This window comes from Tachysurus fulvidraco, chromosome 4, assembly GCF_022655615.1.
Source record: "Tachysurus fulvidraco isolate hzauxx_2018 chromosome 4, HZAU_PFXX_2.0, whole genome shotgun sequence".
Taxonomy (NCBI): Eukaryota; Metazoa; Chordata; class Actinopteri; order Siluriformes; family Bagridae; genus Tachysurus; species Tachysurus fulvidraco.
This window is the reverse complement of record NC_062521.1, coordinates 24,663,427-24,681,425: the sequence shown is the minus strand read 5'-3', so window position 1 is coordinate 24,681,425 and position 17,999 is coordinate 24,663,427. Positions and strand designations below refer to the sequence as shown.

The 17,999-nt window shown below is 39.5% G+C and overlaps 1 protein-coding gene across 1 annotated transcript; it reads left to right on the top strand.

Moving 5' to 3' along the window:
* Nucleotides 1-1,210: 1,210 nt before the first annotated feature.
* Nucleotides 1,211-16,521, top strand: ppm1kb (protein phosphatase, Mg2+/Mn2+ dependent 1Kb). The gene is made up of 7 exons (XM_027145976.2): nt 1,211-1,303; nt 4,328-4,876; nt 5,973-6,073; nt 11,519-11,684; nt 12,871-13,015; nt 13,128-13,262; nt 13,962-16,521. The coding sequence occupies exons 2-7, from the start codon at nt 4,437-4,439 to the stop codon at nt 14,091-14,093; spliced, it is 1,119 nt and encodes a 372-aa protein (XP_027001777.1). The 5' UTR covers nt 1,211-1,303; nt 4,328-4,436; the 3' UTR covers nt 14,094-16,521.
* Nucleotides 16,522-17,999: the final 1,478 nt, after the last annotated feature.

Sequence of the window (17,999 nt, the reverse complement as noted above, 5' to 3'; positions counted from 1 at the left end):
TAGAAATTATTATGATAACAGTCGGGATTCTGTTTCATTGTTGACATTGTTATTGTTTTATAATTGATTCAAATTAAAAAGGTAAAAATAATATGTAATAATAATAATAATGAATATCTCATTTAAAAGTTTTGCATGTTCTACCTATATGCATGTGGGTTAAATAATGTCCTCTTGGTTACTCCCACTGCACCCAAACATGTATGTAGATATTTTGACAACACTGGATTGCCCTTAGTTTTAATAAGTGTATATATGTGTGTGAATGGTGCCCTGGAATAGACTGCTATTTCAAGGATTCCCTCTTGACACCCAGTGTTTCTAGGATAGGCTCCAGATTCACTTTGACCCTTTTCAGGACAATCTGGTTACCGAATAATCTTATACATATAACTCAATATAGCAATTAACTTATTCTTATAAATGTATATTAAAACTAAAAAGTAATATTTAGTCAAGTATTATTTTACTGTAGTATTAAACTTATGTGCATTTAGCAAAATGCAGAATTTTATTTGAAAAAAAAAACTATTAAACTAATAAACTATTTGCCTGGAGAAATCATACTGAATGTAATCCTTAAATTTGAAAAGGTCTTGCATTTTAGCAGCAAGTAACAAATCAGTAAAAATTCGAATTCTAATAAATAATAGAATTCATAAAGCATACATGAAAACGATAGATAAGTTTAATCAACATTAAAAAAAAGATAAGTTTAATCAACATAAAATTAATAACAATTATGTTTTGCAATTATGTTATGCAATAATAATGTGCAATGACTTTACATTTGTTTGTTACCACCTTCATATTATATTCCATCATCCATAGCACAACTGTACATTGTATTCAATGTTAGAGATTTAAGCACTTACTTATCTCTCTGCATAAGGGCGTCTGCCAAATGCTGTAAATGTAAATGTACATGCAATTTATTTATTTGTAATTTATTTTGTCTATTTGTATTTACATATGTGTATTTTTTTTATTCTCATATAATTTGTATTGCCTGTATTGTTGTTTTGTATTATTCTGTGTTGTCTTGTCTTCCTTGAACCACATTGTAAACAAATTTTTTTTCTGGTTTTGATTCTAATTCTAATAAGATATCATTTTAACGCTTGCACGGCTGAAGCCTCTCATTGGCTGCGTGATAGTTTTACAGTTCAGTGATTGGATGATAATCGGTTGTCCCGCCTATGTGGGTGTGGCTAATTGTTGGCGCATCCTGCAGTAAGAGCGGTTCTCGCCATTTGTGTTTGTACTTCATTAAATAACGCTGTGTCTCTGCTGAGGCTTGTAGGTGAGTTCAGTTCATTCTTTATTTTATCTTGGGTTTAATGAGAGATTATTGATTGTAGGGACGGTGTGAGTGTGAGTAGTTTAAAATGATATTTATTGTAGTATTTGTCCGTGTTTGGTGTTTAACGGTGTCAGATGAAAGAGCTTAGTTTAGCATAATTTAGCTTAGCATAGCTTAGCTTAGCATAGTTCATAGATCTCTACGAGCATAGTTTAGCTTAGCCTAGTTTAGCTTAGCCTAGTTTAGCTTAGCTTAATGTTGCGTCATTCACATTAAGCCGGTTTGTTATTGTTATTGTTTGTCCTTAAGATATAAACAACCCCATTTTTGATCTGTTTCGTGTTTTATTAGTGTTATTTATGAATGATTTGCTGTATGAATAATAATTGTGGTGTGGTTAGAGGTGAATGAAAGGTTTGTGTGTAAAGGCAGAAGGAGGTGTAGCTCCTGGCCTCCTATAGAGAGAAGGGGCGGTGTACTTCACTCATTCTCTCTCTCTCTCTCTCTCTCTCTCTCTCTCTCTCTCTCTCTCTCTCTCTCTCTCCCCCCCTCTCACACAAACACACACGCACCCCTCAGTGTAACACACACTCACACACATACACACCTCAGTGGATCTCACACATACACACCTCAGTGGATCTCACACATACACACCTCAGTGGATCACACACATACACACCTCGGTGGATCACACACATACACACCTCGGTGGATCACACACACACACACCTCGGTGGATCACACACACACACACCTCGGTGGATCACACACACACACACCTCGGTGGATCACACACACACACACCTCGGTGGATCACACACACACACACCTCGGTGGATCACACACACACACACCTCGGTGGATCACACACACACACACCTCGGTGGATCTCACACACACACACCTCGGTGGATCTCACACACACACACCTCGGTGGATCTCACACACACACACCTCGGTGGATCTCACACACACACACCTCGGTGGATCTCACACACACACACCTCGGTGGATCTCACACACACACACCTCGGTGGATCTCACACACACACACCTCGGTGGATCTCACACACACACACCTCGGTGGATCTCACACACACACACCTCGGTGGATCACACACATACACACCTCGGTGGATCACACACATACACACCTCGGTGGATCACACACATACACACCTCGGTGGATCACACACATACACACCTCGGTGGATCACACACATACACACCTCGGTGGATCACACACATACACACCTCGGTGGATCACACACATACACACCTCGGTGGATCACACACATACACACCTCGGTGGATCACACACATACACACCTCGGTGGATCACACACATACACACCTCGGTGGATCACACACATACACACCTCGGTGGATCACACACATACACACCTCGGTGGATCACACACATACACACCTCGGTGGATCACACACATACACACCTCGGTGGATCACACACATACACACCTCGGTGGATCACACACATACACACCTCGGTGGATCACACACATACACACCTCGGTGGATCACACACATACACACCTCGGTGGATCACACACATACACACCTCGGTGGAAGAAACAGCGGCATTTAGCATTGCTTTAAAGGTGGGGTCTCCGATAATTGAGAAATGTAGTAACAGCGTTTAGCTCAGGAGTTATTGACTCGGGAAACTCCAATCTGTGAATATGCGTCGGACTTCAATTCAATGCAGTTCAATTCAAGTTTATTTGTATAGCGTTTTTACAATAGACATTGTCTCAAAGCAGCTTTACAGAACATAAACATAGAGCAGAAGGTAAACATAAGGAATAATAAAAGAACTTCCTGTTCCTTCAGTTCTCTCCAGCACTGGAAAGCTGATCCTATATTAACACGTCCTACTTCTTGCCTTATCGTAAGCCTTTCTTTGCTTTCTTTCTTTGTTTTTATCCTCCATGTCAATGTTAAAACCGCTTTCTGCTAATGTCACACATGCGCACTAAACACTCTCTCCGCCCATATTGACAAGCACCGCCCCTTTCTGCTCATTGGCTACACGTTTGTTTTGATTTTTGTTTAGCTTGTCATCCCGACTCAGTTTTCTGAAGCATTTCTCAAATATTGGAGACCCTACCTTTAAGCTCCTGGTGCTTTTAGCCTCGTAAATATAGTGTGCAATTTTGTCGTTAAAGATTATATTTGTTATTATGAAAACCCAAAAGACAAAGAAACACAGCCAACAACACTGTTACTACCCGAGTCTGGGGGTGTGTCAGGTAAACATCTACAACTTTCTCAAATACAACTGAGAAAATACTGTAACATTTAATGAAAATACAATGGAGCAAAATTTGACAATACAGCAGACTCTGGCATGCAGAGGCAAATGTAAACCTTATTAAATACATGTATAATGTGAATATATCTGACTGACTGTTAACAAGTCAAGAAGCTTTTATCGTCGTTTCAACCATATATAGCTGTTGCAGTATACAGTGAAGTGAGGACCACGGTGCTAATGAATTAGTAAGTTAGTCCTAGATACATAAAGTGCATCTGTGCAACCTGGTATAAACAGTGCAGGACAACCGATAAAAAACACTACAAGACAGTACACAAAAGCAGCACTGACCAGTGTACATACTGTGTATATACACAGTAAATGTGCAAAAAATACAGGTTTAATATAATAGCAGCAGATATATGAGGTATTGTAAACGAGTTGAACAACAATTCATTGAATGTGTAATACAGAATGTAAAGAGTTTGATATGGAGGTGCTGTAGAGATGGATTTATACTGGATTAGTGTGTATTCGGTGCAGATCAGTGCAGTCCACACAGTTGAGTGTGTGTGTGTTTGTGTGTGCGCGCTTTGTACAACAATACGGGGTGGAGCTGCATATTATTATTATTATTATTATTATTATTATAGGTCTAGAAATGCAACTAAAACATCTAATCTAAATTTATCAAACCTCGTGTTTATATATTGTAAACTCTTTTTTTCTTTCTTTCTGTTTTTCAGAAAACTCTTGGACTTTCCGCTGCTGCATCTGGATCAGTTTGGTTTGAGTAGAATTTAAAAGAGCTTGTTTGTTTGAACCGTTTGGTATTTCACAGTCCGTTCTTAAGCTATGTCCATGGCGGTTCTCATGCAGCTCACCTCACATGGCGGGTCACGCATGTGCCGCAGGATACTGCTAAACAGAGTACTCCCTATTCAGGACAGACTGGTCCGTTCGCTGCACAGTCCATCAAACACCCGGGCCACCAATTCACGCTTCGACCCAGACAGCAGCGGACGCCCCACAACCTGGGACTCGTTCGGCATTTGGGACAATCGCATCGACGAGCCAATTCTGCTGCCGTCCAGCATTCGCTACGGAAAACCCATCCCCAAAATCAGCTTGTCCAAGGTGGGCTGTGCCTCACTGATCGGCCAGCGCAAAGAGAACGAGGACCGCTATCAGGTGTCACAGATGACCAGTGACATCCTTTACTTCGCTGTGTTCGACGGCCACGGCGGTGCTCAAGCCGCTGACTTTTGCCACAAATACATGGAGCAGCACATCAAGTAAGGCTTCACACCGAGAGAGCGATTTTCTTTCAATCAGGTTAAAATCTCGTGTTAACTCAGTTTCCTGCATAGAGTTAAATATCCTCTACTATCGGGTGTGCTTTTGTAGAAAAACAATCAGTGGCAACGTAATCAGTAACAATGCCGGTGTTACAGTCTGAACTGTTCTTGATTACAGATAAACTGCAAAATAAATCTATCCTTAAGACTTTTCATTCCTGTTACAAAGTTCTGAAACTGGAGACTCTTTCCTTCAATGTTAAAGGCAGGGTCTCTGATTTTTGAAAGCCAATGTTGACATATAAAATCACCAAAACAAACACTCTCCAACCCAAACGGGTCCCACCCCTGTATTTATAGCCCCGCCCACACATACATACGTAACCCAGGCTACTAATGGAAATAAATGTCTTTATCATAGCTGAAGGGAAGAACAATACGATTGCAGATAAACAAACAAGCAAAAATGACACACAAGCATAATCATGTAAAGGACAAAGGCATATATTAGCTGTGTAACAAAGCAAAACCAACGTTACTCACCTATTGAGAAGGAAAAAAGCGCCTCGACGTCTTAAGTAAAGTCGGTCACATATTCACAGTTTGGAGTTTCCCGAGTCAAAAACTCCTGAGCTAAACGCTGTTACTACACATGTCATGCTTTCGGCTAATATCACATATGCGCCCTGAACACTCTCTCCGCCGCATATTGACAAGTCCCGCCCCTTTCTGCTCATTGCCTACACGTTTGTTTTGATTTTTTAGTTTGTCGTCCCGACTCAGTTTTCTGAAGCATTTCTCAAACATCGGAGACCCTGCCTTTAAATAATAGAGAACACTTCATACTGAAAGAAAAATTTGACCATATAGGAGGTTTTTTGTAATTAGTGGTGCATTTGTAAAATATTTGAAATACCCAATATATCTTTTATTTTTCATGAATATTTAGCAATATCAAAAGTGTATATATAGAAACAGGCTTGGTCAGCAGTGTTGTCTCGACTTACACGGTACACAATCAGTAAAAATAATCACTCTGACATGTCGTGTTGATGTAGACTCATTGTTCCATGTTTGATGGATTTGTTTGCAGAGAGCTGGTCAAAAAAGAGGACAACCTAGAGGTCGTCCTGACAAACGCGTTTCTAAACGTGGACAAAGAATTGGCGAAGCACCTTCACTTGAGCGCAGACGGTAGGTAACATCACTGCTGTTTAATTTTCCGTGGTCAGATTTCAGCAAGGCTTTTTGTCAGGTTGACAGATTAGTGCGGCCACTTAAGTTATTACTTAACCAGTCACTTTATCTCTTCAGTTTAATATAGGCTTTAAAGACGCATGGGTTTTTGTGCCATCGTGGTTTATTTTCTACAGTTAAAAGCAGGTCCGAAAATATTTGGATACATACAATATTATGTGTAGGAATAACAGCACTTTTTATATGTTGGTCCCCTGCTTATTATGGATCAGCTGATAGGACAGATGGCTGTTCTATTATTCCTTATTTCGGCTACACGTAAGCAGGTAGAAGGTCTAGAGATGTGATTTTGCTGCTGTTGCTGTTAACTCTCAATGTGATGTCTAAAGAGATGTAAACACCAGTGAAGCATTAGGCTGTAAAAAAAGGGTGAGATGAGAGACCAGAAGACGACGGTAGTTTTGGACAGGTTAAGATTAGGACCGAAGAATTCCTTCTCACAACCTGTTCACACCAGGTTAAGATCAACCAAATGAAGATCGCCCTCCTGGAGGTAGCTGTATCTGTGTCAAGTCAACAAGCAAGACGAGACTTCACCTGAGTTAGTACTGAGGGTTCACCACAAGATCTAAAGAAGCCTCAAAAACAAGAATACCAGCTGCTAGTCTGTTAAAAACCCTTAACGCCTGTACTGATCCGGAACAACCTCCTTCAAACCGATGAGATAAACATGGACCTGTATGATCCAGGAATGATATGAAAAGCAGAATATGGAGAAGACTTCATAATTTTAAGCCTACTTTTGCATCTATTGCCGCTGTTTACAAAATCAGAGGGATGAATTCTGAAGCGTGCTGGTCTGTATCACACGCTCATGTTCAGTCAAATGCTTCAGAATTCATTGGTCGCCGCTTCACATCGCAGATGTACAAGGACCCAAAGAATTCTTTGACATGTCTGAGGCAAAGAAGTGAAATGTCCTGATGTGTTTAAGAGCTGAGCCCAAAACATACACTTCAGGGACAGACCGGAAAGTCCTGGAAGAATGACAACAAGAGAGAAACCCAGCATCTGTGTACAGGTTGATTTCATGCAGTCGTGAACTTGAGATAGACTCGCAAATAATGTTCTAAACGGTTGTCTAAAGTTATGGTGTTTATTTTATCCAGTTACTTTTGGTTCTGTAAGAGGGAGCGCAACATATATGAAGTGCTGTTATTCCAACACTATTCATCATATCCAATTGTAAATACCCTGAAATGAAAGAAAATATTTAAATAATAATAATAATAGACGATTCAGGTATTTATGGATTTGCTTGTAGATTCGTCCAACGTGTTGTGAGCTCAATGTCATGTGTAATGTCATAGAAAAAGGCAATGAATGGAGACAAACCATGCAACTTTGGTTCTATACGAGTGCATCGAATATGTAGTTTTTATAAAACAAGCATAAAAATATGGTTCTTACTGGGTTTAACCTGACATTTATACAAAATTGTCACACCTATACCTTTTACCTTAATCGTGTAATCCAAATTTGCATATTAAATCCTGATTGGCTCTTGGATTTCATGTAATTAATAACATCTCTCATTGAATATTTTTCCTATAACAGCATGTTTTGCTACAAAGCGTTTTATTTCTCTTATACCACAGCGAATGCCTACGACTCGTGGATATTTGGATATTTTTATCCAATTATAGTTGTGTTTATTTGCGTGCACTAAACAAGATAGTACCTTACTTTAATTTTCATCTGTTTCCTCAAGGAACAGCTTTAGGTTTAATTCTTATACCTCAGACCTCAATAAGCTATTGTACAGCAGCTTCTGTCCAGTCAGGGTCGAGAATTCAACAGCACTAACGCATTAGCAGTTTCACACAGTTGTTCTTTCTCACTAATGTTATGTTTAATGTTGAATAGCGTATTATTTTAACATGAATGCATTCTACCATAAAGAGTGAACGTGTATACTTTTTTTTATTATTATTGTTTTATCCGCTAAACCATAGACCTACACAAGCCCTGCAACTCGAAACGTTAGGTATAATTATCCCTCACCATGACTCTCTTGTACTGTGTGGCCCGATCATGGCCTTGGTGCCTGCAATGTACAACTTTGCCCTTTGTCTGTGTGTGCGTGTCATGACAGCTGCGGACCAGCTAAGAACCCATAAGAGAGGCAGCTCCGCGCTACCTTTTTGGAAGGCGAGGAGCTAGATTGGTCCAGCGGGTCCTTGCGTGGGCTTCTGGAAGGTTCCTCAACTTTCTCTCCCTTTCTTTCTGAATCTCTCTCTTTGTCTTCTTCCAAGTCTCTATAGCTACTTCTTGTTTGTCCACATATTTATGAGGGGGGACACACAAAAGTGTTGACCATTGACATGCTCAGGGTTTGTTGTCTTCTGCACAGTGAATGCTGAAAATAATATTAAGTTTATTAGAAACATCTAGGCAATACAGGAGATAGAAAAGTTTACACACCCCTCTTAGGATTTCAAGGGGCTTTTGGGATGCCAAAAGAGGATAGAGCCAAAAGAAATCATTTCAGACTTTTTGTTCAGGAATAGTGTGAATTAGGAACCAACACAGCTTAAAAATAAAACCAGAAACAGTTTAGGGTAGAAAAACGAGCTTAAGTTTGTATACCCTTCTATAGTGACTTCAAGTGACTGCTCATCATTTACTAACCAACTTTAAACTCAGAAGTACCGTTCACTCACTTCCCGAAGAATTTTTTTTATATGTTCTTGGTTTCATTCAACTGCTAAAGCAACAGTTCTAAATGAGTTTGAGCAAACGAGCAAAAGTTTGAGATCAAAAGATGTATATGAGATTATAGAGACGAATATCAGCTTTCATTGCCTGTTATTTACATCTAAGGAGCTTTTTACACCTGGTCACTTCATGTGTTTTCTGTGATCAGATAGCTATCCAATGGTTAAATGCCCTCCCGAAAGGTTTTCGAGACGGATATAAATCTGATCGTTCCAACCCCTTCAGGAGGTGGTCTGGGGCGCATTTCAGATTAAACTGGACAGGTGTAAAGGAATGTGGTTGTTCAAACCACATACGTCAGCGCTATACTCCTCCCAAACAGAAGCACATCACTCGCAGGTGACTCACGAGTCGTGCATCACTGTTAAGTAAATGCTGTTTATTGTAGCATAAGTTTTTTCGTCTTCTTTTGGATTGTATTCTGAAAACCGCATACACCAAGGCGTGTTCCATTTCAATTATTCCGGAAATGAGATAAAATATATTTGCATTTTGGGCGGGAGAAGAAAGATCGGACGATATCCGATTCGCCAAGACGCATTTTGTGGCCTAATGTAAATGGAACAGTTTTAACAAATCAGATAGCTATCGGATCAGAGAAAACACATGAAGTGTCCAGGTGTAAAAAGGCCCTAATATATGTTTAGAAAATGACACCTTTTGTTTGAACCCACACATCGATGGTAGGTTGGTGATGAAAAATACTGGAACGTGTGTCTGACAGGTTATTTTTGTCCAGGACGAATGTCTACTCTTGTTTTGAGCCCCTGGTTTTGTCTGTGAAGACTGCCTCAGTTGTTTAAAAGGATAAACCAACATGAAGATTACAGAGCTGTCTTACAGAAAAAAGCAAGAGAAAAGATTGGAAATTGATCAAAGCACAGCTGCTTGTATAACAATTTGGAATATCCTGAAAAAGAAACACTGATATACTAACAATCAGAATCAAACAGACCAAAGGAAACACATTCAGCTCAGTTCATTTGTTTTCTATAGTTTATTAACAATGGACACCGTCACAAAGCGGCTTCACGCAATTCCGGATGTAAGGGTTGATGACCGAAACGTCACCTGTGAAGAAAAACCCAAAAGTAACAATCACCGACGTCTAACAACGTCCACAGTGCATAAGTGGAGGTCTCGCTAGACACCATTTAGAGAAGACTTTGAGAGCAGAAATCTAGATTAAGCAGAATTTGTAACGGATCCCGTGCGATCGCTCAGAATGCCGTCTGGAGATGGTGGGATTGGTTAGAGTTCCTCGCTGGAGGTGTGGATTTTGAGCAGAATTTATCCGAGCCAAGAATCAGAAGGTCAGACTGGATTTTTCACAAACAAATATAGATGATCAGCAAATATTTAGGAACCAAGATGAGCCTTTACTAATGTGATGGACAGACCAGAGTGTGGAGAAGGAAAGGATCTGCTCACAACACAACCATAGTGGAGGTAGCGTCATGGCTTGGGAGAAACTTCGCCATGCAGCAAGACACACTGCTAATACAAGCCAGGACCTCATTAACAGGGTAAAGTGAAAGGTTCGAAAAGCATCGTCTCTCCCCCCCCCCCCCACCCCAACAAACAAGAACCGAAAGAATCTGTGGCAAAAGCATCACAAAAGAAGAATGTGGCTTCTTATTGATGTTATAACTGCTACCCACTCTAGGTTCGAGTTATACACGTGAAAGGGGGTTCCGAGTGCCGACGTAATTACATGCAAGCAAATAATAACCGATGTACACTTTTAGATCATCCGTTCTAACAGTTTTGCTCCATCGATTGGATGACCGTCACCAAAGGTGCCTCGTCCTGAAAGACATCTAGATGTAAATATCAAAAGCTATCGTCTCATTCATCTGTTGATCTCAAACCCAAATGTTTTCAGTGTGTAGCAGAAAAAAATTGGCCTTGATGTTCTAGTTCTATCGAGAAGGGATTGTGTGTGTGCATATAATATATATATAAAATGATTGAATTCTGGTGTTTCAGCCATACGAAGCGCTAACAGGTGCACGAAAACAAGCACGTAGCCATTTTCCCCTCTGAAAGTTTTTATTAAAACAAACCATCCTTGAAAGCACATCAGTCTGAGACTTCCAGTCAGCAAATAGCTCGAGTTATATTTACTTTGCCGTGTTACGGTGAACTTGTTTTACTGCTTAAAAACATTCAAAAACACATTTTTTTCATCATAATTACAAAGCGAGTTATGGCGGTATGTAGTGAGTAGGAGGTTAGTGAGATTTAACAGCTGCAGGTGGTTTTGAGTGAATAAGAAATTCTCATTCTTCCTCTCAGTCCCTCCTTCTTCTGCAGTCTGGCATGCTGTACTCATATTCTTTTCTTTCTTTCATATTCCTTTGCCCTGCCAAAAAAAAAAAAATACTGATTTATCCTGCATGCGTAACGTGTTTCTCCTCATCCACTCTTTTGGAAATATCCCCGAACACTTCCTCTTCCTCCTTGTATTACTTTATGGAGTTCATCAAAGCTGTGTGTGTGTGTGGGTGAGAGAGAGAGCGAGAGAGAGAAAAAACCTGTGTGAATACAGCCGTGTGTTTGCGAGTGCATGATTTTTACATCATGCCGTGTTCAGTGCATCATGACCGCGTATCCCTCCCTCTCAGGTTTAACTCTTAGGCTCTGTCTTTGGTGCTTTTACAGCCTCTGTGCTAAGCGCAGGCACCACGGCTACGGTGGCGCTGCTGAGAGACGGCATCGAACTGGTGGTGGCCAGCGTGGGCGACAGTCGTGCCATGCTCTGCAGGAAGGGCAAAGCTCTTAAACTGACCCTGGACCACACACCTGAGAGGAAGGACGAGAAAGAGAGGTAAGAGATGACCGTCGGTGCCACGTGGTGCTCTAACGACGTACTTCTTAATTCTGTTACAACTAAAGGTTTATTTTCCTCTTAACAGTAAGCTACATGCTTATAAACAATCTGCCGTTTCCCACATGGGTCTGAGAAAGTGTCCAATCTGTAAATAGCCTGACAGTAAATACAGTAGGCAGTAAAACACAACATTTTTGGAAATGCCATGAAAATCAGGATGTTCTGTAAATTTGGGCAGATCCTTTTTCTCTACGTTTTAATCCTGCTAACAGAGTCATGTTTTTTTTTTTTGTACCTGCAATATATATTCGCTAGTATTATATAGTTGGTTCTGATCCCAACACATACATGCTGTTCATGAACGTCAAAACCTCTAGCTTGCATTAATTTTATTTATTTATTTATTTATTTATTTTTGTTTTACGTCCAGCAGAATCCCTGTCCTACCCAAATCAGATGCCGCATCTGTTTACAGCACATATGTTCATAGTAAATGACACATTTGTATTTGGTTGCATCCTCAGTGTTCAGTGTGTCTGTAGATATTTATCGGCAACCTTGGAAAAATTGGGTACAGATGGTTATAGAAAAAATGTTTGGTAATTTAGCGTAATTTCACACTGTAAATATGAGAGAAATGTGAAATAAGTAATATATAAATTCTAAATTAAATATATTTATTTAATGGGGCCACGGTGGCTTAGTGGTTAGCACGTTCACCTCACATCTCCAGGGTTGGGGGTTCGATTCACGCCTCCGCCTTGTGTGTGTGGAGTTTGCATGTTCTCCCCGTGCCTCTGGGGTTTCCTCCGGGTACTCCAGTTTCCTCCCCGTTCCAAAGACATGCATGGTAGGTTGATTGGCATCTCCTGAAAATTGTCCGTAGTGTGTGAGTGAATGAGTGTGTGTGTGCCCTGTGATGGGTTGGCACTCCGTCCAGGGTGTATCCTGCCTCGATGCCCGATGATGCCCCAGATAGGCACAGGCTCCCTGTGACGCGAGAAGTTCGGATAAGCGGTAGAAAGTGAATGAATGAATGAATGAATTAAATATAGGTAATAGGTAAATTTAATCACCTTTTTTGGCATCCATAGAACTTTAGACTTTGTGTCTAAAATACTTTTTTCCCCTTAATAAATATCTTTGAATATATCTTCTTTGCATACTTGCTCATATTCTGTAGGATCCGTAAGAGCGGAGGTTTTGTGACATGGAACAGTCTGGGCCAACCTCACGTGAACGGGCGTCTGGCCATGACGCGGAGCATCGGAGACTTCGACCTGAAAAACGCAGGCGTCATCGCCGAACCAGAGACCAAGCGGACTTCAGTGAGTGCGCTTTCTGGTTGATTTATGTAACTGTACTGCAAAAAAAATTGTTTAATTAAAGATAATCTATCAAATCAGATGAAGTTTGCTCTGACTGTGTTGCTCCGTGCAGTTACACCACGTACACGACGCCTTCCTCGCACTCACCACAGACGGCATCAACTTCATCATGAACAGCCAGGAGATCTGCGATGTAATCAACCAGTGCCACGACCCCAAAGAGGCAGCGCAGCGTATCTCTGAACAGGTACGGGCCCTAGGTCAATTAGAGGAATTACTTCTCATTCAGCTGGCAGGGAAACCTCTCTCTCAATAAAAAACAAAAAGGAACCTGTAGAGAACTATCACAAGTGTCTCCTCCAATTGGCTACAAAACCGAATAAGACACCTTTACCATATTACCATATCCAAGCAGCTCAGCATGTAGGATTGGCCAGCATTCGTACTAGTGCAGGTGGGATTGGTCAAGATTGTTTCTGATTTGTGTGGGATTGGTTAGAATTCCTTCTAGATCAGGTGGGATTGGTTAGGCTTCCTTTCAGATGGGAGGGGTTAGTCAGGATTTTTTCTCGTGTGAGTGGGATTGGTCAGAACTCCTCCTCTGTTGGGTGTGAATGGTCGGAATTTCTTCATATTTGGGTGGGATTGGTCGGAATTTATTTTGGATTAGTTGGTGTTTTTCAGGGTTGGACCAAATTCCTTCTGGAGTGGTCAGAGTTGATGCAACCCATAACACCTCTTAGTTATGATTACTGTTTCCGTGAATTATTTATAAATGAAGTAAATATTATTGTGTTTATTTTCATATGTTTTCATTATTTAGTCACACAGCTTCCAAATTCTTAATGTTGTATTAACAGTTAGCATAGCTGATTTTCTCTCTCTCTCTCTCTCTCTCTCTCTCTCTCTCTCTCTCTCTCTCTCTCTCTCTCGTTCCCTTTCTCAGGCCATACAGTATGGTGCAGATGACAACAGCACGATCATCGTGGTACCGTTTGGCGCGTGGGGCAAACACAAGAGCTCGGACGTGAGCTTCTCTTTCAGCCGCAGCTTCGTGTCCAGCGGCCGTTGGGCGTGAGCGAGTGATGGACAGAGACTCGAAGACGGAAAGCGAGAAGAGGAGGAGATTGGGGGGAAGGTGGAATGGGTTTTGAACAAAAAACGGTCCAGGTGGGACGAGGATCCCAGAGTGCAATACGTTTAGGGCGTTATGGGAACAGGAAACATTTAACTCGACTCAAACCGCTTTGGGACGAGGACACGGTCCGTAACTGTAGTCCCGACGAGACACAGTGAAGCGTTTTGTGTGAACAGTACTGTGTTAGGAATGTACTAGTGTACACCCTGAAGAAAAGCAGTGCTTTAGTGTCCAGTGTGTGCACACCAATCAGTATTTCTAAAACTGAACAAGACCAGTGGTGGCACAGGGGCCCATCGGTTGCCGTAGGAACGCTTGTCTAGTTTTACCTCAGAATATTTTCAAGTGTTTGTATTTTATAACTGTGAATAGACGGTAGTTTTTTGTTTGTTTGTTTGTTAGTGACTTAATTATCTCCATCCCACGCCGTACTAAGACGTGACCGCGCATGGATTTTATAAATCCGATGTCACTAGCGTCGCTATGTATAAACTTGTAAGAGCATTCCTACAAAAAGAACAGATCAAGAGCCCAGCTATACACTGATATGGTTTTTAGTAACCAGCTGATGCATAGATGCTTCACAACCATCGGATGTTTTTTTTTTGTTTGTTTTTTTGTTTTATTCACATGGAACATTTATCTAAGGTATTGCTGGCTGATGGTGCACGTATCCAAGGGCAGCTGTTTATTTGATCCATGAGCTGGGGAACACGTAATGTCTTTCCTGGGGGTAATTTTAAAGAAATCTCATCGTTCCACAACGATTCAGACGTTTTAGCCAAGCCAGAGCATGCACGTGTTTTACGGAGCGTGGTTTCTCGGACAAAGGAATCGATCGCACAACCGTTACGTTTGACATTAACATTAAACTTTTAAGTTAATCCGGACCACTGTATTTCGTCCTGCTCATCTAGTGCCTTTTTTTTGTTGTTGTTTTTTGTTTCAGCGATGAGATCTCCTCATGCAAGCACTGTCATTTCTAGTTCTAAACACTATTCCAGTCTCCTCAAAAACACAGAACCTGTGGCTTGATCTCGCACACAAACACTTTTGTAAGAAAACGGGCCTCATAAGTACATTTGGTACAGGATTGTTTGTTTTTTTTTTTTACTGTATGTTTTGTATATAATATTTATATATTTTGATGTTCAAGAAATCTCTATATACAGATTATATATACATATATATATAACACACACTCTGTATTATAGATGGTGTCCAGCTTTATGAAGGTGTAATAGACTGTAACAGTGATGCAGTTCTGGATTGGGATCCTCTTGTCTGTAGTTATTTCACAAATGTTTTGGTACAAACGTCAGATGTTTGGTACTTTTGTTTCTCCTTCCTGAACCGTAGTCAGTGATCGATTCTTTAATGTCCAGTGCACAGTATCTGCATTTAAGACGTTCAAAAAAATATTTATTTTGTTGTACATTTTTGTTGGTTTCTTGTATACAGGTATACATTTTATGGTGTCTTGAAATAGATGATGAATGCAACTGGATTTTGATTTTTGAAAACTCCAAAACTGACAAGCTGATATTTGCTTAAAAAAAAAAAAAAGCAGTGAGCAGGACAAACTGGTAAGACCATCTTTACCAACTGGTTAGTTTTTAGCTTCATTTATTCAGCACTAAACAGTGGTGGCTCAAGCGGTTACGGCTCTGGGTTGTTGCTTAGAGGATTGGGGTTCAAGCCTCAGCACTGCCACGTTGCCACTGTTTGGCCCTTGAGCGAGACCCTTAACGCTCTCTGCTCCAGGGGGCGCTGTATCACCTGTGCTCTGACCCAAACCTCATACTGAGCCTCATACTGTGGCGATTAGACCTTTCTTTCCTTCCTCAGTAAAAGAAATTTAAAAAAAAACAACATTTTTTTGTGTTTTTCCCTCCATTTTACTGTTCCTGTTTCGTCTCTGAACACGTGATAATTAACATGTATCCATACATGTAATGCACGGTTTCTAGTTCTTTAATTCAAGAGATTCTGTTTGTTTTGTTTTGTTGTTTTTAAGAAAAGCTCCACACATCATATCATTTCATTCCTAAACCCTTTCAACTTTAATTGATTGTTTTTAAAAAGGAGGAAATGTGAAAATATTCCTCACGACGACGTATCACCCCGTCATCGACGTATCACCCCGTCATCGACGTATCGCTCCGTGCTCTTTTTAAATAAAATGTGAACCTTGTAAGAAAATTGTAAGGCAGTCTGTACTTTTTACTTCTCTATAAGTGCATGACTCATTTCTCTGCTGTTCAGTTATTATTAAATTACATTCGAATATTATATTGAAAAAACTGTATTTTTGTGCAGATTTGTTTACTTGTGAATAAAGTTTCAGCAGAAAGAAGAATCGAACTTATTGCTGACTTTTTTTGGGTTTTTTCCTCCCACATTTAGTTCAGTTACATTTTACTTGTATATGACTTTTAACAACAGACTTTGGAGCTTGTTTCTTGTTCTGTTGTGTGTAAATCTTAGGGTAGAAAGATGGGAAAATTTGAAAGATCTAAAAATGTATGAAATGTTTTGGTGGCATATCGGCATCATAAATGTCAAAACTGAAAATGAGAGAATGATGACTGTAGCTTTTGATTCTACTTTTTAATAATTAAGTGGCTTTGGCATAAAGCAATCTTGCTTTAAAAGCGATATCTTGTGATCATGAAAAGATTTTGGGAAAATCGTATTAATGACTTGAACTCACCTGAAGGTTATTAGCGTCATAATTACAATTAGGAAGTTCATATTTGCTAGTTGGGAAGTCGTAATTACGACGTCGGGTGAGTTCAAGTCTCTAAAGGTGAACCTTATTTTATTTTATTGCTCTTATTTTTTATTTTATTTATTTATTTATTTTACTTTACTACTTTTTTTACTGTATGACCATAGTGTGGACAGCAAAGTAAGAATTTCATTGTGCAGGGAAACATGCTTTCTGTCTGTCCATATGACAATAAACAAATTTCCTTTACATTTTTCAATTTTGTAGAAGTATTTTTAAAAATCCTTGCTTTATTTATTTATTTATTTGTTGCAGTAAATTAAAAGAAGGTACATCTCCTTTTTTTTTTTTTTTTTTGACCAAAGTAAATGCAGGTGACTTCGTAATTACGACTTCCCAACTCATAAATATAAACTTTTCAGTAGGACTTTTGTTTTAGGACAGTGTTTTATTTTCCCATCTTTCTCTTTCCAGTGTGAATATTTCAGTTTGGCTACATCAGGGTTCGCTGTTGCAGAGGATATCAGCTAATATTACACACTGATGCGGACCATAAAGTCCTACAGAAACACTATTATTTCTGTTGTGAGCAATTAAATGTTCATTTACACTATACTTTCTGTCAGAGAGTATTAATGAGCTCAACACTCAGATGATTTCGGTTCACACACACACAAACTTTTTTAAGGTTTTTCTTTTCTCTTTAATTTTGAGATCTCTAACATACAAATGGATTTAAATAATTTCTTTAAAATCCCCCCCCCCTGTATTTGGAATTAGATAGATAGATAGATAGATAGATAGATAGATAGATAGATAGATAGATAGGGTCAGAAATAAAGATTGTATTTGGAGTGTAACTGTGTGCTCTGTGATTGTAATAATTTGTACCATTTTCTAAAAAAAAAATGAAAGTAAAATATTATTTATAATTATTATTTAACTAAAATATTCTAATATAAATTACTATACCATTATAAAAATAATTAATATTTAATTATAAATAATAACTCAAAATGTGTGTTCCCATTTTTTCCAACAAAATGTATAACATATTCATCTCTATCAAAAGACACTAAAATATATTTATCTTAAAAATGAGATAAAAACATTGT